General features: G+C 48.1%; 1 protein-coding gene across 1 annotated transcript in view; it reads right to left on the reverse strand.

Moving 5' to 3' along the window:
• The window catches only part of als2cl (ALS2 C-terminal like), a 100584-nt gene that overhangs the window by 17447 nt on the left and 66960 nt on the right, over positions 1-16177 (reverse strand). The window contains exons 16-20 of the mRNA XM_033020423.1: positions 12642-12719; positions 10094-10224; positions 9641-9868; positions 7869-7953; positions 5195-5352 (exon numbers count right to left, since the gene is read on the reverse strand). Coding sequence (XP_032876314.1) covers positions 5195-5352; positions 7869-7953; positions 9641-9868; positions 10094-10224; positions 12642-12719 — 680 coding nt within the window. The remainder of the gene's footprint in view (positions 1-5194; positions 5353-7868; positions 7954-9640; positions 9869-10093; positions 10225-12641; positions 12720-16177) is intronic.

Below are 16177 nucleotides of genomic sequence, written 5' to 3' on the forward strand. Positions count from 1 at the left end.
CAAATATCAACCTCATCTCTAATCTGATTAACTCCAAGCTGATTTTACTGGACTTTATCTTGCACTAAACATTATTCCCTTTATCCTGTATCTGTACACTGTGGACGGCTCGATTGTAATGATGTGCAGCTTTTCCGCTGCCTGGATAGCGTGCAACAAAAAAGCTTTTCAAGGTACCTCGGTACACGTGACAATAATGAACGAAACTAAACTAAAAATGTGCAGTTATCTAACGGATGGACAGATTGTGTCTGAAGGAACTGCAGATGCTGGTTTAAACCAAAGGTAGACACAAAAAGCTGAAGTAACTCAGCAGGACAGGCGGCATCTCTGGAGAGAAGGAATGGGCGACGTTTCGGGGCAAGACTCTTGTCTCAATGTTTGGCATGGACATTGTGGGCCGAAGGGCCTGTTCTTGTGCTATACTGTCCTGTGTCCTATGTTCTATATCAGCGCTGGTGATCCCAATGAGGTTTCAACTCCTACATACACCCCCTAGGCTTGTGAAGAACATCCTTTCTTCTTCGTGCTTTCATCTTCTCATCTCAATAGCCAATAAACAATAGACAATAAGTGCAGGAGCAGGCCATTCGGCCCTACGAGCCAGCACCGCCATTCAATGTGATCATGGCTGATCATTCCCAATCAGTACCGTTCCTGCCTTCTCCCCATATCCCCTGACTACGCTATCTTCAAGAGCCCTATCTAGCTCTCTCTTGAAAGTATCCAGAGAACCGGCCTCCACCGCCCTCTGAGGCAGAGAATTCCACAGACTCACCACTCTCTGTGTGAAGAAGTGTTTCCTCGTCTCCGTTTTAAATGGCTTACCCCTTATTCTTAAACTGTGGCCCCTGGTTCTGGACTCCCCCAACATCGGGAACATGTTTTCCTGCCTCTAGCGTGTCCATATCCTATACGTTTCAATGAGATGCCCTCTCATCCTTCTAAACTCCAGAGTATACAAGCCCAGCCGCTCCATTCTCTCAGCATATGACAGTCCCGCCATCCCGGGAATTAAACTTGTAAACCTACGCTGCACTCCCTCAAAAAAAAAAAAAAAAAAAAAAAAAAAAAAAAAAAAAAAAAAAAAAAAAAAAAAAAAAAAATTGGTCCATTAGAGAGTCAGAGTGGCCAACTATCTGCAGAGCCAAAAGAGATGGGGGAGATATTGAACAGTTTCTTTTCTTCGGTATTCACCAAGGAGAAGGATATTGAATTATGTGAGGTAAGGGAAACAAGTAGAGTAGCTATGGAAACTATGAGGATCAAAGAAGAGGAAGTACTGACACTTTTGAGAAATATAAAAGTGGATAAGTCTCCAGGTCCGGACAGGATATTCCCTAGGACATTGAGGGAAGTTAGTGTAGAAATAGCAGGGGCTATGGCAGAAATATTTCAAATGTCATTAGAAACGGGAATAGTGCCGGAGGATTGGCGTACTGCGCATGTTGTTCCATTGTTTAAAAAGGGGTCTAAGAGTAAACCTAGCAATTATAGACCTATTAGTTAGACGTCAGTGGTGGGCAAATTAATGGAAAGAATACTTAGAGATAATATATATAAGCATCTGGATAAACAGGGTCTGATTAGGAACAGTCAACATGGATTTGTGCCTGGAAGGTCATGTTTAACTAATCTTCTTGAATTTTTTGAAGATGTTACTCGGGAAATTGATGAGGGTAAAGCAGTGGATGTTGTGTATATGGACTTCAGTAAGGCCTTTGACAAGGTTCCTCATGGAAGGTTGGTTAAGAAGGTTCAATGGTTGGGTATTAATGGTGGAGTAGCAAGATGGATTCAACAGTGGCTGAATGGGAGATGCCAGAGAGTAATGGTGGATGGTTGTTTGTCAGGTTGGAGGTCAGTGACGAGTGGGGTGCCACAGGGATCTGTGTTGGGTCCACTGTTGTTTGTCATGTACATCAATGATCTGGACGATGGTGTGGTAAATTGGATTAGTAAGTATGCAGATGATACTAAGATAGGTGGGGTTGCGGGTAATGAAGAAGAGTTTCAAAGTCTACAGAGAGATTTATGCCAGTTGGAAGAGTGGGCTGAAAGATGGCAGATGGAGTTTAATGCTGATAAGTGTGAGGTGCTACATCTTGGCAGGACAAATCAAAATAGGACGTACATGGTAAATGGTAGGGAATTGAAGAATGTAGGTGAACAGAGGGATCTGGGAATAACTGTGCACAGTTCCATGAAAGTGGAATCTCATGTAGATAGGGTGGTAAAGAAAGCTTTTGGTGTGCTGGCCTTTATAAATCAGAGCATTGAGTATAGAAGTTGGGATGTAATGTTAAAATTGTACAAGGCATTGGTGAGGCCAATTCTGGAGTATGGTGTACAATTTTGGTCGCCTAATTATAGGAAGGATGTCAACAAAATAGAGAGAGTACAGAGGAGATTTACTAGAATGTTGCCTGGGTTTCAGCAACTAAGTTACAGAGAAAGGTTGAACAAGTTAGGGCTTTATTCTTTGGAGCGCAGAAGGTTAAGGGGGGACTTGATAGAGGTTTTTAAAATGATGAGAGGGATAGACAGAGTTGACGTGGAAAAGCTTTTCCCACTGAGAGTAGGGAAGATTCAAACAAGGGGACATGACTTGAGAATTAAGGGACTGAAGTTTAGGGGTAACATGAGGGGGAACTTCTTTACTCAGAGAGTGGTAGCTGTGTGGATTGAGCTTCCAGTGAAGGTGGTGGAGGCTCAATTGGATAGTTATATGGATGGGAAAGGAATGGAGGGTTATGGTCTGAGCGCAGGTATATGGGACTAGGGGAGACTATGTGTTCGGCACGGACTAGAGGGGTCGAGATGGCCTGTTTCCGTGCTGTAATTGTTATGTTATATGGTTATAATATAGCTTACCCCTGATTCTTAAAGTGCATAGACAATAGACAATAGGTGCAGGAGTAGGCCATTTGGCCCTTCGAGATAGCACCGCCATTCAATATGATCATGGCTGATCATCCATCTAGACTAATCCTCTCTACCACCCCCTTGCAGTTGCTGTGCCTCATTAATATCACTGAAAACATGTTCCTGCAGTTACAAACCAGGAGAAATCGCTGGTAAACTCCTGATGAACTAAACAATGGTTTTCCTTCAGAAAGCACCCTGGGAGAAAGGTTCAGACTGTCTACTCCATCTATGCCTTTCATAATTGTATCTTCAGGTTCGCCACTGATTATCCGGCAACTGGTGATCCGGCACCTCCTTTAATCCAGACTAAATTACTCAGCCTGGATAGAGTGGATGTGGAGAGGATGTTTCCACTAGTGGGAGAGTCCAGGACTAGAGGACACAGCCTCAGAATTAAAGGACATTCCTTTAGGAAGGAGATGAGGAGGAATTTCTTTAGTCAGAGGGTAGTGAATCTGTGGAATTCTTTGCCACAGACGGCTGTGGTGGCCACAAGTCAGTGGATATTTTTAAGGCAGAGATAGATAGATTCTTGATTAGTACGGGTGTCAGGGGTTATGGGGAGAAGGCAGGAGAATGGGGTTAGGAGGGAGAGATAGATCAGCCATGATTGAAGGCGGGGCAGACTTGATGGGCCGAATGACCTGATTCTGCTCCTATCACTTATGAACTTAAGAAAATGACAAGTGTGCACTTGAAACCTCCCCTCCAGAAGTCCCCCCCAAAATGTGGTGCCTAGGCAACCCTTCTCCGTGGATTGTCACCTTGTCGTGGTGGAGAAGCTTGTGTGGACCTGAGATCCTGGGAGCAATGCCGTCTGGAGCTATGCTCCTGGTAGGGCCACCCATGGCGGTAAGGTCGAGGGGGAGGTCTCTGACAACGAGCAATCCAACCAAGACCTCAACGGTGGAACAGGCGGAGGACGATGGCTGACAGTGGAGCGTCACAACGGCTGGGAAGGCGGATGAAGGCTGCAGCAGAAAAGGGTCTCCGGTCGTCTTGGACTCCATGCCACTGGATCCTGACCCAGATCTGTCAAGGACCCCACGTGGGGTGGCTGTCTGTGCACCAGTCTCCCCACGTTAAACAAAGTCACGCACAGGCGTCCTCCAACCCTGGAGACACCCATGGTCAGCCATGACTGAAGGGGGGCCTAAGAAGAAGAGGGCTGGGTGAGGCGACCGATCTCCACCGGCTCATCAGGGCTTCCACGTCCGATCAGCGGGTGGAATCTGCCCCCTGGTGGAATTCGAGGCTCTGGAACTCCGGCCCGGCCAGAGCCGGCTGATCCGTCCCCATCGCCGACTTCCACGCCCGACTCTGCGGTGCCGGTATCTCGGTTCCCCCGGCGGCGGAACGTTCTGGTACCGTTGGACCCAATAGACAATAGACAATAGGTGCAGGAGTAGGCCATTCGGCCCTTCGAGCCTGCACCACCATTCAATATGATCATGGCTGATCATCCAACTCAGTATCCTGTACCTGCCTTCTCTCCATACCCCCTGATCCCCTTAGCCACAAGGGCCACATCTAACTCCCTCTTAAATATAGCCAATGAACTGGCCTCGACTACCCTCTGTGGCAGAGAGTTCCAGAGATTCACCACTCTCTGTGTGAAAAAGTTTCTTCTCATCTCGGTCCTAAAGGATTTCCCCCTTATCCTTAAGCTGTGACCCCTTGTCCTGGACTTCCCCAACATCGGGAACAATCTTCCTGCATCTAGCCTGTCCAACCCCATAAGAATTTTGTACGTTTCTATAAGATCCCCTCTCAATCTCCTAAATTCTAGCGAGTATAAGCCAAGTCTATCCAGTCTTTCTTCATATGAAAGTCCTGACATCCCAGGAATCAGTCTGGTGAACCTTCTCTGCACTCCCTCTATGGCTATAATGTCCTTCCTCAGATTTGGAGACCAAAACTGTACGCAATACTCCAGGTGTGGTCTCACCAAGACCCTGTACAACTGCAGTAGAACCTCCCTGCTCCTATACTCAAATCCTTTTGCTATGAAAGCTAACATACCATTCGCCATTCGCTAACATTCCATTCGGAGTAGGCCATTCGGCCCTTCGAGCCAGCACCGCCATTCAATGTGATCATGGCTGATCATCCCCAATCAGTACCCCGTTCCCGCCTTCTCCCCATATCCCCTGACTCCGCCATCTTTAAGAGCCCTATCTAGCTGTCTCTTGAAAGTATCCAGAGAGCGGGTGACGTTTCGGGTCGAGACCCTTCTTCCGTCTGGTGTAGGAGGTTTAGTACAGACCTGGCCAACTCAAAGAGCTGAACTGCGTGTGACACCACGTCTTGCTGTGCGATGGTGAGTAGCCGTTTGTACATACAAATACCGGAATAGGTATACTGGAACACCTGGACCAGTTTCCGCAGCAACGTTCCCAGCGGGTGGCTGGTCGACTCAAACATCTAGAGAACAACGGCGAGAAACGATAAATGCCTTTTGTTAAAATCTTATTTACCTCATTCAAGTTTTAGAAACATAGAAACATAGAAAATAGGTGCAGGAGTAGGCCATTCGGCCCTTCCAGCCAGCACCGCCATTCAATGTGATCATGGCTGATCGTCCCCAATCAGTACCCCGTTCCTGCCTTCTCCCCATATTCCTTGATTCCACTAGCCCCTAGAGCTCTATCTAGCTCTCTCTTAAATCCATCCAGTGACTTGGCCTCCACTGCCCTCTGTGGCAGGGAATTCCACAATGTCTCGGGACAATTATTCAACATAATCGGGCCGACACTTCAGGCAATGATAATGAAGCACAGAGGGTGGCTCCAGTGGTGCAGCGGGTAGAGCTGCTGCCTCACAGCGCCAGAGACCCCGGTTCGATCCCGGTCACGGGTGCTGTCTGTGTGTGTGGAGTTTGCACGTTCTCCCTGTGACCGCGTGGGTTTTCTCCAGGTGCTCTGGTTTCCTCCCACATCCCAATGGCATGCGAATGTAGAGGCGCAATCGCCCCTAGTGTGTAGGGAGAGGATGAGAAAGTGGGATAGCATAGAACCACTGTGAAAGGGTGATGGATGGTCGGCATTGACTCAGTGGGGCCGAAGGGCCTGTGTCCATGCTGTATCTTTAAAACTAAAACTCAAGCCCTGATTAATTTTTTCCAGATTCCCAAATTCCAGGGAAAAGTTTTGGTGAATCTTTATAAATGACAGATGAGGTTTCATCTGGAGGTTTGTCCCATTATAAATACGGCACTTTAGACTGCTGCATCAGAGATCTACTTCAACTTTACATAGTCATGGTCATAGCGTGGAAATCTGCCCACAACTGCCAATGTATCCCCAACTACACTAGTCCCACCTACTTGCATTTGGCCCATATCCCTCTAAACATGTCCTATCCATGTACCAGTCTAAATGCTATGAGAATGCAGGGTGACATTTGGACAGACAGTAGACAACAGGTGCAGGAGTAGGCCATTCGGCCCTTTGAGCCAGCGCCGCCATCCAATGTGATCATGGCTGATCATCCCCAATCAGTACCCCATTCCTGCCTTCTCCCCATATCCCCTGACTCCATATAACCATATAACCATATAACAATTACAGCACGGAAACAGGCCATCTCGACCCTTCTAGTCCGTGCCGAACACATAATCTCCCCTAGTCCCATATACCTGCGCTCAGACCATAACCCTCCATTCCTTTCCCGTCCATATAACTATCCAATTTATTTTTAAATGATAAAAACGAACCTGCCTCCACCACCTTCACTGGAAGCTCAATCCACACAGCTACCACTCTCTGAGTAAAGAAGTTCCCCCTCATGTTACCCCTAAACTTCTGTCCCTTAATTCTCAAGTCATGTCCCCTTGTTTGAATCTTCCCTACTCTCAGTGGGAAAAGCTTATCCATGTCAACTCTGTCTATCCCTCTCATCATTTTAAAGACCTCTATCAAGTCCCCCCTTAACCTTCTGTGCTCCAAAGAATAAAGCCCTAACTTGTTCAACCTTTCTCTGTAACTTAGTTGCTGAAACCCAGGCAACATTCCAGTAAATCTCCTCTGTACTCTCTCTATTTTGTTGACATCCTTCCTATAATTAGGCGACCAAAATTGTACCCCATACTCCAGAATTGGCCTCACCAATGCCTTGTATAATTTTAACATTACATCCCAACTTCTATACTCAATGCTCTGATTTATAAAGGCCAGCACACCAAAAGCTTTCTTTACCACCCTATCTACATGAGATTCCACTTTCAGGGAACTGTGCACAGTTATTCCCAGATCCCTCTGTTCACCTGCATTCTTCAATTCCCTACCATTTACCATGTACGTCCTATTTTGATTTGTCCTGCCAAGATGTAGCACCTCACACTTATCAGCATTAAACTCCATCTGCCATCTTTCAGTCCACTCTTCCAACTGGCATAAATCTCTCTGTAGACTTTGAAAATCTACTTCATTATCCACAACCCCACCTATCTTAGTATCATCTGCATACTTACTAATCCAATTTACCACACCATGATCCAGATCATTGATGTACATGACAAACAACAGTGGACCCAACACAGATCCCTGTGGCACCCCACTAGTGCATCTCCCATTCAGCCACTGTTGAATCCATCTTGCTACTCCACCATTAATACCCAACCCTCCGCTATCTTTAAGAGCCCTGTCTAGCTCTCTCTTGAAAGTATCCAGAGAACCTGCCTCCACTGCCCTCTGAGGCAGAGAATGCCACAGACTCACCACTCTCTGTGTGAAAAAGTGTTTCCTCGTCTCCGTTCTAAATGGCTTACTCCTTATTCTTAAACTGTGGCCCCAGGTTCTGGACTCCCCCAACATCGGGAACATGTTTCCTGCCTCTAGCGTGTCCAAACCCTTAATAATCTTATATGTTTCAATAAGATACCCTCTCATCCTTCTAAACTCCAGAGTGTACAAGCCCAGCCGCTCCATTCTCTCTTTTACCTTTTCCAAGTACTGCTTCATCCATTGTATCTCAGCCAAGTAGCCCTGATTCTGCATGACTGTACCAGAGTTGGCATCATTTGTCCTGGAATAAATGGAAAATAATCACATAGAACATAGAAGAGCAGATTAATTAGCTTGGTGTAAATGTAAAAAGTGTCCCAGGTGGGTGTAGGATGGTGTTAATGTGCGGGGATCGCTGGTCGGCATGGACCCGGTGGGCCGAAGGGCCTGTTTCTGCGCTGTATCTCTAAACTAAACAGCGCGGAGACAGGCCCTTCAGCCCACAATGTCTGTGCCTATAGACAATAGGTGCAGGAGTGGGCCATTCGGCCCTTCGTGCCAAACATGATGCCAAGTATAACTAACCTCTGAGAAGATCCATGTGTAAGAAAGAACTGCAGATGCTGGAAAAATCGAAGGTAGACAAAAATGCTGGAGAAACTCAGCGTCTCGACCCGAAACGTCACCTATTCCATCGCTCCATAGATGCTGCCTCACCCGCTGAGTTTCTCCTGCATTTTTGTCTACCTTCTGAGAAAATCCATAACCCTCCATTCCCTGCATATCGATGTGCCTGTCTAAAAGCCTCTTAAACACCACTATCGTATCTGCCTCCACCACCACCCCTGGCAGCGTATTCCAGGCACCCACCCACCCGCGTATCTTGCCCCACACATCCCCCCTTAAGCTTTTCCCCTCTCACCTTAAAGCTATCCACTGTAATCTTTGTAATTCCCAATATGGGAAAAATGTTCTGACCTTATCTATTCCTCTCATAATTATACATACTTTTATCATGTTTTCCTGCAACATTTGATGTTCCAGAGAAAACAATCTATTCTGTCCAAACTCTCCCTATAGCTAATGCCCTCTAATCCAAGCATAATTCTGGTAAACACAAAATGCTCAGCAGTTACTCAATAGTAATTCTATTCCTCTCATCATTTTAAATACACATTATAGTGCACCAATAGTCAATAGGCAATAGGTGCTGACTGGAAAGATACACGTTTTGACTTGCGTGTGGTAATAGATAAAAGACAATATGTGCAGGAGTAGGCCATCTTATCTTCTTTCCTCCTTTACTCCTGCTACAGCTGCTCGCTGAAATGGAAATTCCCAGGATGGCGAGACTTCTTCTACAGTTGTATAGAGCTCTGGTGAGACCACATCTGGAGTATTGTGTACAGTTTTGGTCTCCTAATTTGAGGAAGGACATCCTTGTGATTGAGGCAGTGCAGCGTAGGTTCACGAGATCGATCCCTGGGATGGCGGGACTGTCATATGAGGAAAGATTGGAAAGACTAGGCTTGTATTCACTGGAGTTTAGAAGGATGAGGGAGGATCTTATAGAAACATATAAAATTATAAAAGGACTGGACAAGCTAGATGCAGGAAAAATGTTCCCAATGTTGGGCGAGTCCAGAACCAGGGACCACAGTCTTAGAATAAAGGGGAGGTCAATTAAGACTGAGGTGGGAAAAAACTTTTTCACCCAGAGAGTTGTGAATTTATGGAATTCACTGCCAGAGAGGGCAGTGGAGGCCAAATCACTGGATGGATTTAAGAGAGAGTTAGATAGAGCTCTAGGGGCTAGTGGAGTCAAGGGGTACGGGGAGAAGGCAGGCACGGGTTATTGATTGGGGACGATCAGCCATGATCACAATGAATGGCGGTGCTGGCTCGAAGGGCCGAATGTTCTACTCCAGCACCTATTGTCTATTGTTGATTGAAAGATACCAACAACAGGGGAGGTGGAAAAGCCTTACCCGTCACAAGGGTTAAATTGCAGAGAGGCCGTCGGGGAGAGTGAGTCCACCTTTGCAGCGGGCACCCGGTACTCAACGTTCTTCCGACGTTCCTTCACATTCTCGGAGTGAAACCCAAGGAATGATTCCAAGGAGCTTTCATCCGACCCGGATTTGATGAACTCCCAGAACTGATCGAAGATTCCTTTCCAGCGGTCTCTGGCCGGCGTGAGGTGGCTGCCTAGTTGACTGGAATAGAAAAGTGGAGTCCATCATCTAATTGGCTGTGTCATAGATCGATTCTTCACCACCCGCCCAACCAACCAACAAAGTTAGATTAGTTTCTGAAGATAGACACAGAGTGCCGGAGTAACTCAGCGGGTCAGGCAGCATCTGTGGAGAACATGGACAGGTGACGTTTGGAGTGGGGACCGTTCCTGAGACCTCGTGTTGGAGTGTGATGGTCATACTCACAGCTTGCTGGTGACGACGGGGTTCGTCTCACTGGGCGGTTTTGAGAACATCCCGCTTGTCTTCAGCCCGCTCCCCCACTTGTTGCTGAACATCCCCTCAATGACGTAACCGCTGCTGAAGGTCAGCTTTCCCTGCGTCACGAGAAACATAGAAACACAGACAATAGGTGCAGGAGTAGGCCACTCGGCCCTTCGAGCCAGCACCGCCATTCAATGTGTTCATGGCTGATCATCCACAATCAGTACCCCGTTCCTGCCTTCTCACCATATCCCCTGACTCCGCTATCTTTAAGAGCTCTCTCTTGAAAGTATCCAGAGAACCGGCCTCCTGAGGCAGAGAATTCCACAGACTCACAACTCTCTGTGAGAAAAAGTGTTTCCTCGTCTCCGTTCTAAATGGCTTACCCCTTATTCTTAAACTGTGTCCCCTGGTTCTGGACTCCCCCAACATCAGGAACATGTTTCCTGCCTCTAGCGTGTCCAAACCCTTAATAATCTTATACGTTTGAATGAGATACCCTCTCATCCTTCTAAACTCCAGAGTGTACAAGCCCAGCCGCTCCATTCTCTCAGCATATGACAGTCCCGCCATCCCGGGAATTAACCTTGTAAACCTACGCTGCACTCCCTCAATAGCAAGGATGCCGGCTGTGTGTGAGGACTACAGTGCTTTGTGGAGGTGGGAAGGGTGGTGGTGTGGAAAGAGTGAGGAGTCGGTGTCCTCTGTGACAGAAACATTGTCCCCATCTTGGGCAGAGTAAAGCACTTCTCCAATCGTGTGAAAAAAAGCAGGATCTATAAACTTCCAGTTTTACCTCTAGAAGGGAAGAGTATAAATAACGTTGTGTGGATATACGGTGATGGAGAGGAAGGCGGCGACTTGTGTCACGGTGCAGGTGTAAGGAAGCTCGCTGCAAAATGGGGAATTGCTCGAGGTTCAAGAACAGCTTGAGAGGAACAGATCGAGTAGACGCACAGGCAGTAAATATGGAGCGAAGGAATAGGTGATGTTTCCGGTCGAGACCCTTCTTCAGACTGATGTGGGGGTGGGGGTTGGGGGGGGGAAGAAGAAAGGAAGAGGCGGAGACAGTGGGCTGTGGGGGAGCTGGGAAGGGGAGGGGAAGGAGGGAGAAAGCAGGGACTACCTGAAATTGGAGAAGTCAATGTTCATACCGCTGGGCTGTAAACTGCCCAAGCGAAATATGAGGTGCTGCTCCTCCAATTTACGGTGGGCCTCACTCTGGCCATGGAGGAGGCCCAGGACAGAAAGGTCGGATTCGGAATGGGAGGGGGAGTTGAAGTGCTGAGCCACCGGGAGATCAGGTTGGTTATTGCGAACCGAGCGGAGGTGTTGGGCGAAGCGATCGCCAAGCCTGCCCTTGGTCTCACCGATGTAGAGCAGTTGACATCTAGAGCAGCGGATGCAGTAGATGAGGTTGGAGGAGATGCAGGTGAACCTCTGCCGCACCTGGAAAGACTGCTTGGGTCCTTGGATGGAGTCAAGGGGGGAGGTACAGAGTCTCTTGCCCGGAGTAGAGGAATCGAGGACCAGTTTTTAGTTTAGAGATACAGCGTGGAAACAAGCCCTTTCGGCCCACCGGGTCCATGCCGACCAGCGATCCCCGCACACTAACACTATCCTACACACACTAGGGACAATTTTTACATTTACCAAGCCATGCTTACCTCTTTGGAGTGTGGGAGGAAACCGAAGATCTCGGAGAAAACCCACGCAGGTTTGCGTCTGAGGGGAAACCTTTTCACACAAAGGGTGGTGGGTGTATGGAACAAGCTGCCAGAGGAGGTGTTTGAGGCTGGGACTATCCCATCATTTAAGAAATAGTTAGACAGGTACATGGATAGGACAGGTTTGGAGTGGGACTAGAGTAGCTGGGACATGTCAAAGTCAAAGTTAATTTTATTTGTCACATGCACATTCCGTGCAGTGAAATGAATTTGCCAGCAGCAATACACTTACATGGTGACCAGTGTGGGCAAGTTGGGCCGAAGGGCCTATTTCCACACTGTATCACTCTATGACTCTATAACAGCTTCTTCCTAGCATCTAGGCTTGTGAACACTGCAAAGGGTGGCACGGTGGCACAGCGGTAGAGTTGCTGCCTCACAGCGCCAGAGACCCGGGTTCCATCCTGACTACGGGTGCTGTCTGTACGGAGTTTGTACATTCTCCCTGCGTGGGTTTTGACCAAGAAATTTGGCTTCCTCCCACACTCCAAAGACGTGCGGGTTTGTAGGTTAACTAGCTTCTGTAAATTGTCCCTAGTGTGTGTAGGATAGAACGAATGTACAGGGTGATCGCTGGCCGGCATGGACTCGGTGGGCCGAAGGGCCTGTTTCAATGTTGTATCTTTAAATTAAGCACTGCACTGAGCTCTGTGTTACCTGCGACTAAGTTCCCAGTTCAAGCTGGATTGTGAAACCTTCCCTATTTGTAAGTCACTTGACATTTGCAAATATTAAACAGCCGGCATTTCTTTATTCAGACCACAGTTAACCGCTGGTTACTGCACGCAGGTCAGAACTTGTACCTTTCCAGTCAGCACTAGATCCTCTGTGAACTCCCCTTCGTAAGCAGAGTCATCCTCCGACATAATTGTCCCAGGACCCTGCCGAGTACACAAAGAGTCAATAGAACGCGCAAACAGTTTAGAACGTTCGCACTCATTCAAAAATTACATTCAATAAAGTATCGCTGAATCATCGAATCACTGAATAAAGACACAGAGTGCTGGAGTAACTCAGCGGGTCAGGCAGCATCTGTGGAGAACATGGATAGGTGACGTTTCACAGAGTGCTGGAGTAACTCAGCGGGTCAGGCAGCATCTGTGGAGAACATGGATAGGTGACGTTTCGGGTCGGGACTAGAAAGCACATTTGACTTCCCAGAATTAAAGGAGGTGAATGTGGCAGAGGTCTGAATGACGGAGGAGTAGAGAGGAAGGGAAATAGAACATGGAACAGTACAGCAACAGGCCCTTCGGCCCACAATGTCCGTGCCGTACACAGTGCTGAGACCAACTCTCCTCTCCCAGCACGTGATCCATATCCCTCCATTCCCTGCATATCCACGCGCCTGTCTAAAAGCCTCTTAAACACCACTATCGTATCTGCCTCCACCACCACCCATGGCAGCGCGTTCCAGGCACCCACCACCCTCTGTGTAAAAAAAACCTGCCCCGCACATCTCCTTTAAACTTTTCCCCTCTCATCTTAAAGACATACAGTGGGAGGGTCTAGGACCAGAGGTCACAGCCTCAGAATTAAAGGACCTTCTTTTACGAAGGAGATGAGGAGAAATTTCTTTAGTCAGAGGGTAATGATTCTGTGGATTTCTTTGCCACAGACGGCTGTGGAGGCCAAGTCAATGGATATGTTTAAGGCAGAGATAAATAGATTCTTGATTAGTGCGGGTGTCAGGGGTTATGGGGAGAAGGCAGGAGAATTGGGTTAGGAGAGATAGATCAGCCATGATTGAATGGCGGAGTAGACTTGATGGGCTGAATGGCCTAATTCTACTATCAATTATGACTATGACTAGTATTTGGTATTTCCAATATGAGAAATAGGTTATGTCTATTCAATAGACAATAGCTGCTGGAGTAGGCCATTCGGCCCTTCGAGCCAGCACCGCCATTCAATGTGATCATGGCTGATCATCCCCAATTCTCTCTATACCTCTCATAATTTTATGCACGGCTATTAGTTAGTTAGCCCCATATCCTTCTAAACCTTTCCTATCCACGTACCTGTCCAAATGTATTTTAACTGTTATCATGGTCCCTGCCTCAACTACCTCCTCCAGCAGCGTGTTCCCGATGTTGGGGGAGTCTAGAACCAGGGGCCACAGTTTAAGAATAAGGGGTAAGCCATTTAGAACGGAGACGAGGAAGCACTTTTTCACACAGAGAATTGTGAGTCTGTGGAATTCTCTGCCTCAGAGGGCGGTGGAGGCCGGTTCTCTGGCCACTTTCAAGAGAGAGCTAGCTAGGGCTCCTAAAGATAGCGGAGTCAGTGGATATGGGGAGAAGGCAGGAACGGGGTACTGATTGGGGATGATCAGCCATGATCACATTGAATGGCGGTGGTGGCTCGAAGGGCCGAATGGCGTACTCCTGCACCTATTGTCTATTGTCTATTGTTCCATACACCCACCACCCTATGTATCTTGTTGTAATTTTAGTTTAAGTTTTGGAGATGCAGCGTGGAAACTAGCCCTTCACCCCACCGAGCCCTCGTCGATCAACGATCACCCAGACACCAGGGACAAGTTACAGACGTCATTTAGCCAACAAGTCCGCACATCTTGGGGACGTGGGAGATAACCGGAGCACCCGGAGAAAACCCACGGGGTCACGGGGAAAACGTGCAAACTCTGTACAGACAGCGCCCGCGGTCAGGATCGAACCCGGGTCTCTGGCGCTGTGGGGCAAAGGTCAACTTGCAAAAAACATTCCATCACGTTGAAACGACTTCATTCAGAAATGATCAGTTGGTCAAAACATCGCCTGTCAGTCTGAAGAAGGGTCTCGGCCCGAAACGTCACCCATTCCTTCTCTCCAGAGATACTGCCTGTCCCGCTGAGTTAAGGTTTAGTTTAGTTTAGAGATACAGCGAGAGAGGAAGATGGGCGTGGAAAACTAAGCAACCATGGAACAGTTTATTTAATTCAGCTGAGAGTACATTTATGCTTCTAAACTTGGGCATAAAATTCGTGCAGAATTTTAAGAATGTGTATTTAACAAACGCAGTTTATACAACTTACTGGAGTGTGAGTTTTCAAAGATAGTCCTTTATACTCTTATATTTAGTTTAGTTTTGTTTAGAGATACAGCGCGGAAACAGGCCCTTCGGCCCACCGGGTCCGCGCCGACCAGCGATCCCCGCACACTAACACTATCCTACACACACACCAGGGACAATTTTTACGTACACCAAGCCAATTAACCCACAGACCTGCACGTCTTTGGAGTGTGGGAGGAAACCGAAGATCTCGGACAAAACCCTCGCAGGCCACGGGGAGAACGTGCAAACTCCGTACAGACAGCGCCCGTAGTCGGGATGGAAAACCCCAGCATTTTGTGGCTTCCCTCCACTGATGCTGCCTGACCCGCTGAGTTCCTCCAGCACTTTGTGTTTTGCCCAAGACTCCAGCGCCTGCAGTTCGTCGTATCTCCAGGGATACATCATCCAGCCCTCTCCCAAGGGGCACAAGATTCCACCAACAGATGCAGCAGAGATAGAGGCAGCAACACAGGGGGGAAGGAACTGCAGATGCTGGTTTAAATCAAACATAGACGCAAAATGCTGGAGTAACTCAGCGTGACATTCCCTCTCCCTCCATCCCTCCCCCACCCAACTTGTACTAGTTTCAATAGTAGACCCCCTCTCGGTCATGACTGACCATGGGTGATGCATCCTAGTTTGCGCAGGTGATGTGTGGTCGGATGCAAACCTGGGCGGTGTCATGTGGAGGACAGGCTGTTGCCCATGCAGCACGTCCCCCCTCTCCACATCGCTGATCGATCCAAAGGAACAGCAGGGCCGTTACAGTTTGGCACCAGCGCCGTCACAGGAGCTGCCAGAGCGAGGTTGTAGACAACGACGAACTGCCTTAGGGGCTCCGACTCCGGATTTTTCTAGAGGTTTACTCCTGGAGCCTTTTCCATGACTGGATATGGCCGCAAGGCAGTGGAGGTTTTAAATCAGAGTTTTCCCTCTCCAGATTTTTCCACGAGCCCCATCTGCCCGAGACTCGTGGGGGCGGGAGCGTCTACCTTCCCGTGCAGGTCTGTAGCACCTGCCCACTGCCCAAAATAGACAATAGACAATAGGTGCAGGATTAGGCCATTCGGCCCTTCGAGCCAGCACCGCCATTCAATGTGATCATGGCTGATCGTCCCCATGCATGTGACAATGACATTGAATCTTGAATCTTGTTTCCCTCTCCCCCGACTCTCAGTCCGAAGAAGGGTCTGGACCAGGAAACGTCACCCACTGCTTCTCTCCGGAGATGCTGCCTGTCCCGCTGAGTTACCCCGGCTTTTTGTGTCTAACAGTGGGTAGG

This window comes from Amblyraja radiata, chromosome 4, assembly GCF_010909765.2.
Source record: "Amblyraja radiata isolate CabotCenter1 chromosome 4, sAmbRad1.1.pri, whole genome shotgun sequence".
NCBI classification, from domain to species: Eukaryota; Metazoa; Chordata; class Chondrichthyes; order Rajiformes; family Rajidae; genus Amblyraja; species Amblyraja radiata.